Source organism: Helianthus annuus, chromosome 3, assembly GCF_002127325.2.
Source record: "Helianthus annuus cultivar XRQ/B chromosome 3, HanXRQr2.0-SUNRISE, whole genome shotgun sequence".
Lineage (NCBI taxonomy): Eukaryota > Viridiplantae > Streptophyta > Magnoliopsida > Asterales > Asteraceae > Helianthus > Helianthus annuus.
In genome coordinates this window covers 148,777,489-148,794,288 of record NC_035435.2, presented here as the reverse complement: position 1 = coordinate 148,794,288, position 16,800 = coordinate 148,777,489, and the positions used below count along the sequence as shown (strand labels likewise).

The window sequence follows — 16,800 nt, the reverse complement described above, 5'->3', positions numbered from 1 at the left end:
CTTTTTTTTGAACGACAAGGAACGACGTGCTAATCGTCGTGTCACCGGACGCTGTGGCGAAGGTCAACTACTCGACCGCCGCCAGCCCCTTGACTCTCTCAGGTGTGTGAAAACTCAACATCCACTCGCCCGAAAACACGACAATGGAATAATCGATAAAAATATTTTACTATGTTATAATTATTATGTTTACCCGGTTAAAAGATTTAGTTACGATCTTCTCGAACACCCAAAGATCGAGTTTCCTTAACCAGAACCCCCACACGACACCGTTTCACCAATTCACATTCCTTCATGTCTGCAAATGCACCCCTATTCCACAAAAATCGGAACAACAACAATAACAACAATAATAATCACAATCATCATTCAATAAAACCACCGATCACACCCCCAATTCCCCAATCTCACACCCACCCAATTCCCCAATCCCAATCCCATCAATGAAAAACCCTAATCTTGTCCAGTGAGACAGAGAGAGTCATTGTCGATGCACGAATATAATATTCTGGATCTCAATTGGTATCTTCGAGTCGTCATCACAGGGTTTGTGGTTGTTTGTGGGTTGATTTACTCAGTCAAGACTGCTGCAAAGTACTTTTTGGTTGACGGAGATTACGATTCCAATTCCAATTCCAATTCCAATTCCAATTCTCAATCTTTCTCAGAGTCTGACAGGGGGGTCTCTCGTTCGTTGTCGTCCATGATGCCGGGGCTTGTTGCTGTTGGGGATTCGTGTGCTGTTTGTGGGAGTTTGACCAGTAAACATTGTGCCAGATGTAAAGCGGTTCGATATTGGTACTGCCTTAATTTATCTTGATGTTTTTTTGTTTAAAGTTTTGATTTTTATGTTTATTTGAGCTTGTATCATGTGTTTTTTTAGCTGATCATATATGTGTGTTTCAAAAGTTTTCAAATTTAAAAGGTATAAACTTTTTTAATGATGACATCTTATATGTGAAAGTTATTGTTATGGATTATAGAATTTTTTTCTTTTGATTCTGCACAAAACTGATCATGGTATGCAATCTGTGTGTGGGTATGTGTGTGTGTAGGATTTGAAAAGTGGGTGGGTATATTTTTATATTTATGTGTGTGTGTAGTGAAGTAGGTTTGATGATATGATGATTGAGATAAAGATAAGTTGTCTACGTACATCTGTTGTTGAATGTTGATAATGATGTATATTCTTTTTTTTATTTAAGTTTTATTTTATTGTATTTTACCTTTCAGCTCAGAAGCGTGTCAAAGATCTCACTGGAAATCTGGGCACAAGGAAAAATGTGAAGAATTTCGGCTGTCCCGCAGCTCAAGTTTGGAAGGAAGAAGAAACTCTACTGGTGTTGCACTAGTTCCCGGGGCTAGGAATACTACACAGATAAAAAAGGTCAAAATTGTTGTCTAATTTGCTGGTTCAAAATTGATATCAGTATATGGTCCTTATAAATATTTTCTGATGCAGATCCTTTTTCCTTATGACAAATTTGTGGAGCTCTTTAACTGGAAGAATCAAAGCTATCCTCCTTGTGGGCTTCTGAATTGTGGAAACAGGTGTCTGTTTACGTCTATTCTATTTTATCTATTGTTTTTCTTATGTTCATGTTTTTGCGATTTATTTTAAGAATACGGGTATCGGGTTTTTTTTGGAGATTCTGATGATTTTATTTTTCTTTTAACAGCTGTTTTGCCAATGTAGTTTTACAATGTTTAGCATACACTCGACCACTTGCTGCATATTTGCTTGAGAAAGGCCATCGGAGGGGATGTAACTACTATTCTCTCTCTCTTCGATTACACACACACACTTATATATATATATATTGAGATATATATATATATATATATATATATATATATATATATATATATATATATATATATATATATAGGGGAAGGATAAATCGAAAACCCACTTGAGTTGAGAAAACTCAGAAAACCTTTGTAAAAAAACCATGTAAACTCAAGATACATTTCTAAAAAAAATAGGAAATGTAATATACATATATTTGAACATTTTAAAAAAAGAAACACAAAAAAACACCAAGTAGTTTTTTTTTAAAAAATGTTACAAAATTTCAGGTTACATAATATGTATGTCCAAAAAAATGTAACATATAAATTTTCAACATTTAAAAAAAAAAAAATAGTAAGCGTTTTTTTCATTTTTTTTCATAAATAGGTCCGTGTACATTTATATTACATTTCCTATTTTTTTTTAGAAAAAAATAAAAATGTTACATTTCCTATTTTTTTTTAGAAAAAAATAAAAATGTTACATTTCCTTCTTTCTTTCCCCTATATATATATTGAGATATATACATATATATATAGGGTGAGGACTGAGGATCCTAAGAGAACCGCTATCAACCAAGTAAATTTTTTTGATTTTTTTTAAACTTTTTTATTGAAAGGTTGTTATTGTAAAAATATAAAAAAACTAAAAAAGATATATGTAGATTGATGAGATACATATATTTAGCATGCGAATGTACACATATGTGTGTGTGTGTGTGTGTGTAGTTTACGATGTACATGTATGTAACCCGGTGATGTATATATATTTTTTCAAACTTTATTTTATTTAGGTAAAGATTAGTAACTAACATATAAATAAAAGTAGTAAAAAAAATAAAAAATTTGCATGGTTGATAGTGGTTCTCTCGGTTCGCAAGTATCCCTTTGGTTCTCATTTGATCCTCTATATGTGTGTGTGATTTTTATTTTTGTACGCTTTTGGTTTATTAGGCCGGCGAAACGATTGGTGCTTCTTGTGTGAACTTCAAGCTCATATGGAAAGAGCGTGCCAAAGTAATCACGCGTTCTCACCGATTAATATTTTATCACGATTGCCTAATATTGGTGGAAATCTCGGCTATGGGAAACAAGAAGATGCGCACGAATTCATGAGGTTTTCTCTACTCTATATTTGACTAGTTAGATATGCAAGTGTTGCATCTTTGAGAAATATAAATAAATCGTGTTTATGCAAATATCTTTTACTCAATGCATGACTTTTACATACAATAGGTTTGTCATTGACACTATGCAATCGGTTTGCCTTGATGAATATGGCGGCGAACGAGCTGTGCATCCTAGCGCTCAGGAGACGACTCTTATTCAACATATTTTTGGGGGTCGCCTTCAGTCTCAGGTGTCTTTATAATATTCCTTTAAGTAATTTTTTATACACATCATATAATAGGTCAACTAACTTAATGGTTTGTTTAACTAGTTTTTTTCAAAGGCGTGCATTATCTAATGGGAAGCCTGTTCGTAATGCTTTCTAGGTGATCTGTACAAAATGCAATAATGTCTCGAATCAGTTTGAAAATATGATGGATTTGACTGTTGAAATTCAAGGGGATGCTGCATCTCTTGAGGAATGCTTAGATAAATATACAGCCAAAGAATGGCTTGAAGGCGATAATAAGTACAAATGTGACGGGTAATCTTCTTTCTTTTCATTGTTTTTTTTTATTATTATTATCTACAACCTATATATGAGTTTCAGTTGCACTTTGTTCATTCTATATACTTGTAATTTTGCTTGTTGACTGTTAAATGAGCGTTTCTACATATTGAAAATTACTGTTTTTATTTATTTATTTATCTTATGATATTGTCAGCTTACTACAGTGCTGAATATTTTGCAGATGTAATGACTATGTCCTAGCATGGAAACGACTAAATATTAACATGGCTCCAAATATTCTCACCATTGCGTTAAAAAGGTTTCAGGTTCGTGAAATTAGAGTTATTCATCTGCAAATACCCCCCCACCTTTGAATATATTGTGTTGACGTATGAAGTTATTTACTGTATGGAAGTGTCGTCTTTGGTTAGATTTTAGGTGGTGATTTTTTTTTGAAATATTGTATTATGCAGAGTGGGAGGTTTGGGAAACTTAATAAGAGGGTGACATTCCCGGAAAGTTTAGATCTCAGTCCTTACATGAGTGAAGATGCTGATGGCAATGATAAATACAAGTTATATGCGGTTGTTGTCCATGTCGACATGCTGAATGCATCATATTTTGGACATTACATTTGTTATACTAAGGACTTTTCTGGCAATTGGTACAGGATTGATGACTGCAAGGTGCAATCTCTCTCTCTCTCTACACACACACACACACACACACACACACACACATGCGCACGTGTGTGTATGAGCCGGATCAAATCATCATACTCAGTAAATCCCACCAATAGCAAAGCTAAGGTAGGGTCTGAGGAGGGTAAGATGTAGACAATCTTACCTCTACCCCTTAGGGAATAGAGAGGCCGCTTCCAGTGAGACCCTCGGCTCGATAGTAGTTTTGTATCAAGCCTTGGACAAAAGGCACATAACACTAAGCAATCGGGACAAAGGCCGATTAGTGCATGTTACCCTTGTCTTTCGGCTATCAACGCCACCACATGATGCATGATTAACAGTCCGCTGCTTTTAACGTTATTTTTACGAAATTAGTAAAATAACATTAAAATTAGTGCAATTTTACTTTTGCCCCAGAGGGCCCACACATATATACCTTATATGCGCACACCGCAAACAGGGCATATGAGCCGGATCAAATAAGAATTGAAAAAGTGGTGAGAAGTGTAAGACCTAAGAAGTGAATCTGACTCTTGAATGTTGATCAAGGCAAATTAATGGCTAAGATGAGGTGGTGGCAATTTTGTAATTAATTATGCATAAAAGGGGAAAAGAGGAAAAGCCACCATTTTTGACTTTTTATCTAGTTCCACTTATATTTGTTTTTAAACTAGCCCACAATTTTTTTGCAGGTTGAATCAGTTGAGCTGGATGAAGTGCTCTCACAGGGAGCTTATATGCTTCTGTATAGCAGGTGCACATTTACATCATATACACACATATTTACAATTTACATTTGTATATATATATATATGTGTGTGTGTGTAATACTCAATCAATCCATCAGAAATTAAAAAAAAAAAACCCGAATCTACCTGTTATACTTTTCAGAGTTTCCGCCATTCAACATGAAGCTCTAATGTGGTGTTTTGTGTTTTCATCAAATTTACATTATTGTTATACTTTTCAGAGTTTCCGCCAGAGCTTCATGCTTAAATCCTATCGAAGAAGCTTCTAAAAAAGATGACCTTCAAACGCCAGACATATCCCAAGAAAAGATGCCTATTGTAACCCAATCGGTTGACTGCTCGTTGACTTCCGAATCACTTGATGCCACTGAAAAATGCAAAACTGTGATGCATGCTAACGACTCATCAGCAAACATCTCTACATCTCAAAGTTCATCATCCAATAGCGACATGGACATTGACACAGTAGATTCACAGACCGGTTTTTCCGTTTCAAGGGAAAACGGAGAGTGTAGCAATGATCGTACAGTCGCCATTGAAAACGAAACCGAAGCAACTGTCAGTGAGGATATCGAGGGTAAAATGGGAAACTTATCTTTTAGTTTGAGCAACGGTGGAGAAGCTAACGATATGGATTCTATAAATCTTGAATCTACACCCGAGAAACCACCCGTGAGGCCTGCTGTAGAAGATGAATCTGAAAAACCGTTAAAGACAAGCGTCTCTGGAGCAAAACTGAAGCCATTGATCTCGTCGGGTTTCCTCAGTAGACGACCTCGGAAGGTTATGGTTAAAAAAGACGAAAAAGCCCTCGAAAGTGAAAATGGAGGTTCGAAGAATAACAATAACGGTATCCTGGAGTCAAATACTGAATCTAGGGTGGTTGTAAATGGAGTTTAACATAATTTAAGTTCTAATGATAATATTAAGGTTCCTGTGTTTGAGAAAATTTGGGAATATAGAAGTCTCAGGGGCAGGGGATAAGTTATGCTTTGGTTAATATAGCAGCAGCAGCAGCAGCAGCAGGAGGAGGATAAAACAGTAATTTGTTAGATTTGAGGTACATTTTTTTTTTTTGTTTTTTTTTATAATGATTTGGTTTCATTCTTAAAGGGTATGTAATGTATGGTACATCTCCATTTAAACTGAATAAGAACAGACTTCCTCTGCATTTTCACTCCTTTTATTTCTACCTTTATATTATATGTATGGCCTCGATGTCGTTTTGATAATCGGTCAAGATTATTCGTTGATCGTTTCTTGTTGAACTGGAATGGTATGGTTAGTTACATATTTTGTTACATATATAACATACGCATGGATTATCGAAACCTTGATCAAGTTGATCAGGGACCTGGTCTATATTTTCCATGTGACAAAAAATTATGGACCCGTCACTGCATATCAAAATATGAAGTGAAACATTATAATTTGGAGATTGTTTGGTAAAGTGTCAAATACTTACGCGGTGTATGTTTCGTTATTAATGAGTCGAATGCGACCTTTATCTAATTCAATTAGATGTGAATGTTGTTTGTCTGAGAAAAAACCTTCCAAACGTGTTAGCAAGTCTTTGAATGGACCAACAGGACATGCAATAATGTCACTACAATTTAGCAAACTATGCAAGACATGTTATGTCCACAAATCACTTCATCTTGAAGCCAAATGATATCTAATCAATTATTATTAATATTAATAATTAAAGTTTGACAACGTTGGATTAAGGCTTTGTCTTATAAGTTATGTGAGAGTTTTTATTTAAACAGTTTATGGCATTTAAAAAAGATTAGGATTTAACTGTCAAGTTTTGAAGATTATTTAGTTATTATTATTTTTTATCCATTATCTTAATTGAAAACACTTTACACACACTATACACATTATTATTATATATATAATTTATGAACTCCTTAGTTATAGTAATTTTTGTACTTTTATAATTTTTTTAATCTTTTTTTTTGTCTAGATTTTGGTTTTTGTTTTTCTTTTTTAAGTTTCCATCGAACCTGATGTTGTACTTGTTACAAAACGAACGCTCTAATACTGACTGAACAAGGCCAGTTTGGAATTGATATTTGTTTTTGTTTTTCCGATCGATGTAAACACATCTCGGTATTTTTTGGTCGTATCATGACTTTTTTTTCGTTTCTCTTTCGATAAGTGCCAGTATCTTAATGAACCAAACCAATATCAAACGAGTTCCTGCCATTGACGTCATTTTTATTATGGCGTCTACGTTTCCATTAAAAATTGGGTCGCCCCGCTGCAGAGCACGGGTGTAACCCACTAGTTTTATGTAATTTATTGACACCGTTATCGTTACCTCTACAAGGTAAACTCACATAAAAAATATTAAATAAAAAAAGTTAAACTCACATTACAATACGGAAAACTTAAAAATAGATAGCATAATGCGAATAGCTCATAAAACTAATAGTTGAAAATGATAATAAAGGAAATGATCAGTTGTTTTAAAGTTGCAAAGAAATCAAATTTCAAGTTACTGTTACATGTTCACAACAAAACATGTCCTTCAATATGTTTCACCAACTTGACGAAAGTTAGACAATCAACATTAACAATTTAACATCATAAGAATTTTCACTAAAAATGTCACTGCTCTTAAAATATATGTAATCCAACACAAATCGTCTCTCCAATTATGTATTTGTTGTCATATATAGTTATCAAAAGCGCTCGCCCAGCCCAGATCTGTGGTTAAGGTTATGGATAGATTGCCGGAGAGCGGAAATTTGAAGAAGAAAAGAAGAAAACGATGAAAGAATGAAAGACAACATGATTTGTAGAAAGGACTCAAGGAGACTGTTTTGAAGAGGAGAGCAGAAATTTGCTTAAAAACTTACCTTAACAGTTTTTTGCAGAAAAAGTTAGGCACTTTTTTTTTTTTTTTTTTTTTGCAGAAACAAAACAGACTATGCGCAACAATGATATCAAATTGTTATAGCACGTTTTCAACCGTATATTTTAGAATTTATTTTACAAAGATTATCTTATAAGGTTTAAATATTTCTTAAACTAGTTAAATAATTTTAATATCTAGTTATATTAGTTCTATAGGTATATATAGAGAGAGTTATATTAATTTTATACACCTACAAGATATATTTATTATCCTTTTCAATACATAACACATTTTTTTTCATTTGTGTGCGCTTTTTTTCTCGGACCCTCGCTTTTTTGCGACTTGTGCCTAGGCCCTAGGCGAGGCATATGTGCCTTTCATAGTTATGTGATAACTATGTCATTGCTTGTGCATCGCGTTTTTGTTGTTGTAAAACTAGCTTTTTGCTAGTTTTGGTGAATAAATTTCTTTAGCCATTAAAAAAGGAAAAACTGTATTTCTCTAAAGGAAATCTGTTGCAAGATCAGGGACTACTTTTAAAATCAAAATTTGACATTATTAAACCAAATCATGAAAAATAAGATTTTGTTGCAAGCATTTATTTATTTAGAAAGTGTAATAAAAATAAACATTTTATTAATTAACACATAAAATATTTTGTTTGTCGTTCTCCATGAAGAGTGCCCCCCAGGTTGTGCCGTCCACGACTTCTCTCATTTTCCTTGCTTGTCAACACTCTGAGCTGTCTTCGGTTTTGTTTTATTTAGTAGCAACTTACATAATCACCCCTACACGTTTGTTATGTAGCATCTTTAGCCACTACACTTTTGAATAACAAATTTCATATATTAGTTATTCACTTGTTGTTGGAAAATGCAAACCAAATCATCCATATTCTTTTTATTGATAATACATATGTGACGTGTACTAGGGGTTGGCAAAAATACCCGACTTCAATGGGTATACCTGAAACCCAAAGCATTTGGGACGGATATCTTGATACCTGACGGGTATGGGCTGGGTATGAGTATGGAAAAAAATATTTTATGGGTATGGGATTAAATGATACCTGGCCTGATTACCCGAAATTATATACACATTTACACAAAATATATACCTGAAACTTTTAAGTTTTATATTATTTGTTTTCCTTTAACTATTGTTTAGTAGTGTTTCATTCTAGTAGCTTTATTATATGAAAAATAAACTTTTCATTTGAAATATATATTTTGATGATATTATTCATATTTATATGTTGTGAAATACAAAATTTTTTCTTGAGATTAATATTATAATATATTTGCATTTTTAAATATATCAAATATTCTTATGGTGATGATGATATATATGTTATTTACCATAATTTCATATATTATACAGATTTTTAAAACATAAAATTATAAAGGAAAGTAAAAAATATATATACATGAAAATCTTCATGGGTATGCCCGATACCTGACAGGTAAATACCTGACGGGTAATGGGCTGGGTATGGAACAAGATTTTACAGCTGGGTACGGGTATGAGATTAGCCATACCCGACCCATTCTCATTCCTAACATGTGCCATTAGGAATGAGTACTTGCACAAGTTGGAACCATGGCATTAAAAGCATATTTCATAAACAAAATAAAATAAATATATCATATTGTTTTAACATGCTTCAAATACACTGATGAGTTAAAAATTACATAGAATGATAGAAATGAAAGGTTGAACTAAATCTTCTTTAGATCACTTACATTATGTAATTTACAACATGATAACAATAGTATTATTATTAGTTAAAAAATTTTGTATTGTATGCATCTGTATTAACAAGTAGGACTGTAGGAGATTAATTTGCGAACTAAAATGCTAATTAGTGATAGTTATGGGGAATTTATGTATATTGCTGTTTCTTCTTTCTACTTGTACTACTTTAAAGTCAACCGCCAGAGAAGGTTCTTTAAAGTAATTACAAAATAGTCCCTTAATTTTATGTCATTTGGAAGTTTAGTTTAGTAATTTGGTTTTTTTTGAACGACAACAAACTATATCTTAATATAGCGCGATCCAAAGGCTGAGTTTAGTACTTTAGTGACAAGTTTTGTTGTTATTGCATGATATTAACTCGATTAATCGTGTGGATTATATGTATAGAGAATGGTCATTCTGTAAGAGATATTTTTGTTAATGTGTAATCTTTCATCTTTAACATTTTTTAAAAATCCATATTTATTCAAGATATATCATTAAACCAAATTTCACAAAACTTAAAAGAATAAACGAAACTGACATATCCGAATCAAATAGTCAACTCATCATAACGCTATCCAAAATCAAAACCTTTCACTGTAAAAAAAATCAAACCCATATTCTATCAAGATTTAAATAAATATATCAATTGGATAACATTTAGGACCTTTTTAAAAAATGATTTTGATTTATGTAAAGTTTTTATTTTCTATATTTATTTTAAACAAATAAATTATTAAATTAGGTAGAAGATATTAATGAATTCATAAATGCATAGCAACTTAGACTCAAGGACTCAAAAGGGGACACAAAAGATTATTTGAACCAAAACTATAAAAAAGATAATACACTAAAAATGTAAAATGAGCATAGTTGAAGAACTATATGTGTACTTAAACTCTTTCTTTCACAAAAAACACAGTTTCAGCTGATTCAATGTCCTCCTGCTCACACCCAATTTCAGATTCCAAAAATCTGGTGGCTTAACCTTCCTGCAATGTGATTGACCACTTCATGTACAAATGCAAATCTTTCAATAGCCCATCACAAAAAGGTTCTAACTTTCAACTCTTAACACTCATCCAACACAAGAACAACCACAAATTGTGAATAAAAATGCAAACTTTCCATCTGGGTATTGTTCTATATTCTCTCCAAGATTAAAGATTTGACCCAATTCACCATCATGGACTTCAAGCCAGAGAAGCAAGTCAGGTTAATTTTTTTTTTTTTTTTTTTCATTTTAGACATTTTTATAGCAAAAAACTGTGGAACATTTATAAACAAATGTTACAAATCCAACAGGTTTTACACTGGAGGAGAAAATGGGAAGTCAAAGTTTGACTTTGACCATTCATGGCAAATCCCAGATAAACAGTTACTACCTGAACACAAGATTTCAGCCCCATTGTTGATGAATGGTGGCAAAGGTAGAAGTATTAAACTAGGGAGATCTAGGGTTCATCCAGAAGAAACTAATGATTCAAAGGGGAAAAGGGTTTTGGATCCTGGAAGTGATGTTATTTTACAATGGAACAGGATTTTTCTTTTTTCTTGTTTAGTGGCACTTTTTGTGGATCCATTGTTCTTTTACCTTCCTTCTGTTGAAAATGAAGGAGGGTCTTCTTGTATGTTGTCTGATTTGAATTTAGGGATTGTTGTTACGTGTTTGCGAACGATGGCGGATATATTTTATATGTTGAATATAGCTATAAAGTTCAGGACTGCTTATGTTTCGCCGAGTTCTAGAGTGTTGGGTAGAGGTGAACTTGTTATGGATCAGGAGAAGATTGCGCGGAGGTACTTGAAGTCCAATTTTTTTATAGATCTTGTTGCAACATTGCCTTTACCCCAGGTTTGACTTTGATTCTTCTCTTTTAGTTTATCTTTTTAAGCTAAAATGTGCGCACCCCGTTAGCCTTGTGCATAGTTGTCAATAGCAGTCGCTATAGCGAATAGGTCGAAGGTTGCTACATGGTATGTACTATGTAGCCATAAATAGCGGGATTTCGGTTTTTTTTAAAAGATAAATAGCGATTACATATAGCTATAAAATAGCTGGATTTTAGGTTTTCGTTAAATATACATGTAAAATAGCGTATATACTAGGGTATTTTGATAATATATACATTTTAATTTTTTTTCAATTTTTTTTCTAGTGTATTGCTATTTATAAAATAGCGCCCGCTATTCACTATGTAGCATATAGGTACCTTATCGCTATTTGTCGCTATTCGCCATTAGCAACTATGGCCTAGAATGTTGATTATTTGGTAACTTTGCTTACAAAATAGCGTAATTGTTGTTAACCAAAGCTTGTAATCATGATTGCAGACAGTTAAGTAAACTTAATTTGAAAATGTGACATAATAGGGAACCTTGTGATTTCTAATACATACTAGTTCTCATTCAGTCATTTTTATGGTATAAAGTTATTGATTTTTGATATATGAACCTTAGTTTAAAAAAGCGCGCCTTAAGCGCGCTTAAGCGCAAAGCGCATCTAGGTGCAAACCCCATCGCCTTGTGTGACATAAGGCGCACGATGTGCAAGAAGCGCAGCTGAGGCGCGCTTTTTAGGGTGAAAATCGACATAAGGCGCAGCTGAGGCGTACGCTTTTTGTACATGGGGTGTTTCTATGATTCTGAGTGTTGTACAACAGGTTTTTTATGCTGTACATTTATGTTTTTTTTTCATTTTAAAACATATATAAAGCTTAATTATAGCTAAATCATAGGTATTGGATGCTAAACACTTATGATATATATATAAAATAAATTATATAATCCCTTTGCGTTTTGCGTACGAAAAGCTCACCGCTTTTGCGCTTCGCTTTTCAAAAATCGGTTTTAGACCAAGATATGAACTCGCATGATGCTCTTTCTGTTCCTCAGATTGTCATATGGTTCATTATCCCAGCAATAAGAACCCCGAGTGCCGATCACACCACCAATGCTTTAGTACTTATCGTACTCCTCCAATATATTCCAAGACTTTATCTGATTTTCCCTTTAAGCTCTCAAATCATCAAAACTACGGGAGTTGTCACCAAAACTGCTTGGGCCGGTGCAGCATATAATCTTGTATTATACATGTTAGCTAGTCATGTAAGTAATCTTTTCTTTAATATCTAATCTTTAAACCTATGAAGTTTTATTTTTCGTTTCTTTATCGGCTAAATCATGGTGTATATGTTATGGTAGGTTTTAGGGTCATCATGGTACTTGCTGTCATTTGAAAGGCATGCAACATGTTGGAAATCTACTTGCAGAAACGATAATAATCCGATGATGTGTTCACTTCGTTATTTGGATTGTGGTTCGTCAAACGACGATGAGCGGAAGAAATGGGCCAATGGGACAAATCTTTTTCAAATCTGTGATCCAAACAATGACACGGGTTTCCGATATGGGATATTCGGACCTGCTGTTGCAAAAGGTGTTGTTTCATCCAATTTCTTTGAAAAGTACTTCTATTGCTTGTGGTGGGGCTTACAAAACTTGAGGTATGGTTCTATAGATGGTTGTCTGTTCAATAATAGAATTTAGTTAGGTAAGCTCGAGTAGAGGTGGACATTTTGGCCCGTGTACTTATCAATAAGTTCGTCTGTGTTATATTTTATAACTAATCGGTTTGGCTATTTTGGCCCGTTTACTCATAAATAAGGTACTAACAATAACACATACTAAAGTATCAATTAAAGGCAAAAGATCAAATACAAATAATCTTAACATACTAAACATACAAATTGAAGGAAAACTCAAAAAGACAAGGTGGCATTTTTGTAATTACCACCAACTATCAAAGTTACTATACAAATGTGAACTCAACCAAAAATACCTAAAAAACACAAAAAAAATTTTAACATTTTTTATTAAAAAATCGCTGCATTTTGTTAGCAAATATATATATATATATATATATATATATATATATATATATATATATATATATATTTTTGCTGCTACTAAACGTAGCGATTTTTTAATAAAAAATGTTAAAAAAATAAATAAATAAATAATTTGTGTGTTTTTTTTTTATTTTTTTAGTTTTTTTAGGTTTTTTGGGGGTTTAGTTTTTAGCATTTTAGCTTGGGTGGGGGGTGGGGGGTGGGGGGGGGTTAGGTTTTTTAGGTATATTTGTAGAGTAACTTTGATAGTTATTGATAATTACAAAAATGCCACCTTGTCTTTTTGAGTTTTCCTTCAATTTGTATGTTTAGTATGTTAAGATTATTTGTACAAGAACTTTACCCATCAATTAAAAGTTAATATTTTTGGGTCAATGAAATTACATCATGTTAAATCTTTATGATGACTTGTTTAATTAAGTCCACCTCTAGCTTGCTATCCATCATAACTTGTTTAACAGTCTTTTTTTCGCTTTTTTTAACTTTTTACCCATCTGACTCGTTAGCGATATCTACTTATTATTATTTTCTACTACCTGCAGTTCATATGGACAGAATTTGGCCACAAGCACGTTTATTGGAGAAACATCGTTCGCCATACTCATCGCCATCATGGGACTTGTACTATTTGCCCATTTAATAGGAAATATGCAGGTATGTACCATGTACATATTGTTTTTATCCATTTTGGAAAGCCAATTTAATAAATTTGAATTTGATTTCTTGATTGAACTATGTACATATTTCTTATGTTATGCTCGTTTTTTGTAGACCTACCTACAGTCCATCACTGTAAGGCTCGAAGAATGGAGGCTTAGACGGAGGGACACTGAGTCATGGATGAGACATCGACAACTACCCCATGATTTGCAAGAACGTGTTCGTAAATTTGTGCAGTACAAGTGGCTTGCGACACGCGGTGTTGATGAAGAATCTATTTTGCGCAATTTGCCTTCAGATCTTCGTCGAGACATACAACGCCACTTGTGTCTCGACCTTGTTCGACGTGTAAGTTACACACACCTCTTCTTGAATTACTGAAAATATACATATAGGACTTTGACTTTCTACCGGTTCAACCATTTGGCCCGTTTCTTTTATCTTTACTTTTTCCGATTTGAGCCGTTTTCTAGATCCGTCACTGCTCCACTATGTTAAATAAAACGTTAACTTTTTTACATATAACTATTATGATGATATTTGACATGCTAGTTATTTAAAGGTATTGTTACCATTGTTATAGTGATTTAAGTTTGTAACTATTCATTCACAGGTCCCATTTTTCTCTCAAATGGACGATCAACTACTCGATGCTATATGCGAGCGGTTAGTTTCATCACTAAGTACTCAAGACACATACATAGTACGCGAAGGTGATCCCGTCTCAGAGATGCTTTTTATCATCAGAGGAAGACTCGATAGCTCCACCACTAACGGAGGCCGAACGGGTTTTTTCAACTCAATTACTTTAAGGCCAGGTGACTTTTGTGGCGAAGAATTGCTTGCGTGGGCCCTACTCCCTAAATCCACTCTAAATCTACCATCTTCCACAAGAACCGTAAGAGCATTAAGTGAAGTTGAAGCTTTTGCTTTACGCGCAGAAGATTTAAAGTTCGTTGCCAATCAGTTCAGACGGTTGCACAGTAAGAAACTTCAACACACCTTCCGGTTTTATTCGTATCATTGGAGAACGTGGGCCGCGTGTTTTATTCAGGCTGCTTGGCGCCGAATCAAAAAGAGAAGAATGCAGTGGAATTTGAGCATGAGTGAATCATCGTATCGTCCTGATGATGACGATGACGTTCATCATCATCGTCCTCATCATCGTGATCATGAGGATGGACATGAAACCGAACATCATGATGATGCGTCGTCATACAATCCGAATCCGCTCAATGTCACGATATTAGCTTCGAGATTTGCTACAAACACGAGGCGAGGAATCTTGAAAACAAAAGATGTTGACTTGATCAAGTTACAGAAACCTGAAGAACCTGATTTTTCTGCTGATCCAGAAGATGACTAGATTTAAATTATACATGATACATGGTACAACATACTTGTGTAGTTATTTAAGTTGGTACTTGTATAATTGATAGTGTGTTTATATGTACTATTAATTAAATGTTCAAACAAACATGATTCAAAGGTTAGTAAACATTAACTCTGTTGCCATTAACTGTCCTTAAAAGTATTGCTTAATAGATGGAATAAAACTAATATGTTAGACCGGTGGGTGTGGCTTAGCGCCACCTGCCACCTCAGCATCCATAGCGCCCCTGGGGCGCCATCGTCCACACCGAGCAAATGAAAGGGGGGCGCCATCCTTCTCCTCGCCATTGTGTTAACGGAAGAAAAGGGGGGTGCAGGTGGGGCCCGCCTCTTTTCAACCAATATTTTTTTTATTTTGTTTAACAGGGGGCTTTATACCACACTTTGCAAGTTAAAGGAAGGGGCTTTAAAGCCCCCTGTGTGACGTGGCGTTGACATGGCGCTAACGCGGCGTGATAAAGCCCCTAGGGGCTTTATACCATACTCTCCAGCCGTATTGATGGTGTACGCCATCGTTGGATGTCCCTACCGACCAGTCTCACGGCCAACATGAGACATTACAATATTCAATATGTTATATTATGGTAATAATATTGATTATCATGAATTATCATATAAATTCAATCAGATTTATTTAGAGAAAAGATTATAAGAAGTAGTAAAGAAATGTATAACTTATAAAATTATAAAATGATATGTTAGAGGGGTGTATTTTCTCGTTTACATTAAGGTAATGTTTATCCTAAAAATATTCACTCTTTGAGAGATAAGTAGGTTGGAGAATGGAGATTTTCTCATTGAGTTAAAAATGTGTTAATCCACTCGGATCAAATATTCATAACAGAAATATGCATTTTCATTTATAAAAGATCTAATCAAATTTTAAGTTTCAGTATTTTATACACCACTTGTTATAATATCATTTTATCCGACATAAATATGAATATAAAATAAATCAATCCATAACAACTGAAATTACATATTTATCCTCAGTGGAGAGCCCTACCTTTTCTCCGAGTCACGTCTGCAAGACTGCAACCGATATAGATGCTCTTGCTATTAAATACAAAATCATTATATAATTCTTTTCTTTTTTCTCTAACTCTTATAAACTATATCGTTAATCTATACATAACAAAGAGTAGTTATCTTATAAATATGAACAAGTCATCTATGGTCAATAAGATGTCCGTCCTTGTGGGTAGGGTAGCCTTCAATCCATACCGGCGTCAATGATACACGTCAAAATCAATTGTTAATTTAAACATCAAGGTGTGAAGCAAATTTACCATTAACTACTTGACACTAAGTCAAATAGACTTATACCGGCACAAGACTCCATCTATACCTGCTATGTGGTTACGCTCACAGGTTCCATCAATAACACCAG

The 16,800-nt window shown here is 33.9% G+C and overlaps 2 protein-coding genes across 2 annotated transcripts; both read left to right on the top strand.

The window, feature by feature from the left end:
- The first annotated feature begins 227 nt into the window (after window positions 1-227).
- LOC110930018 (ubiquitin carboxyl-terminal hydrolase 18) lies at window positions 228-6,076 on the top strand. Its single transcript, XM_022173227.2, has 11 exons — window positions 228-798; window positions 1,234-1,387; window positions 1,463-1,551; window positions 1,680-1,765; window positions 2,746-2,908; window positions 3,028-3,151; window positions 3,288-3,445; window positions 3,654-3,738; window positions 3,886-4,098; window positions 4,788-4,849; window positions 5,066-6,076. Exons 1-11 carry the CDS (start codon window positions 491-493, stop codon window positions 5,742-5,744), a joined length of 2,121 nt encoding a protein of 706 aa, XP_022028919.1. The 5' UTR covers window positions 228-490; the 3' UTR covers window positions 5,745-6,076.
- Window positions 6,077-10,294: 4,218 nt separating this feature from the next.
- Window positions 10,295-15,537, top strand: LOC110930019 (probable cyclic nucleotide-gated ion channel 14). Its single transcript, XM_022173228.2, has 7 exons — window positions 10,295-10,662; window positions 10,753-11,302; window positions 12,343-12,555; window positions 12,652-12,953; window positions 13,901-14,012; window positions 14,130-14,366; window positions 14,632-15,537. Exons 1-7 carry the CDS (start codon window positions 10,634-10,636, stop codon window positions 15,382-15,384), a joined length of 2,196 nt encoding a protein of 731 aa, XP_022028920.1. The 5' UTR covers window positions 10,295-10,633; the 3' UTR covers window positions 15,385-15,537.
- Window positions 15,538-16,800: the final 1,263 nt, after the last annotated feature.

Coding starts and splice junctions, on each gene's coding strand:
- LOC110930019 (XM_022173228.2), top strand. CDS start 10,634: ATGGACTTCAAGCCAGAGAAGCAAGTCAG. Junction 11,303..12,342: donor CAACATTGCCTTTACCCCAG/GTTTGACTTTGA, acceptor TCTGTTCCTCAG/ATTGTCATATGGTTCATTAT. Junction 12,556..12,651: donor TATACATGTTAGCTAGTCAT/GTAAGTAATCTT, acceptor ATGTTATGGTAG/GTTTTAGGGTCATCATGGTA.
- LOC110930018 (XM_022173227.2), top strand. CDS start 491: ATGCACGAATATAATATTCTGGATCTCAATTGGTATCTTCGAGTCGTC. Junction 3,152..3,287: donor GGGGTCGCCTTCAGTCTCAG/GTGTCTTTATAA, acceptor AATGCTTTCTAG/GTGATCTGTACAAAATGCAA. Junction 4,850..5,065: donor TATATGCTTCTGTATAGCAG/GTGCACATTTAC, acceptor TATACTTTTCAG/AGTTTCCGCCAGAGCTTCAT.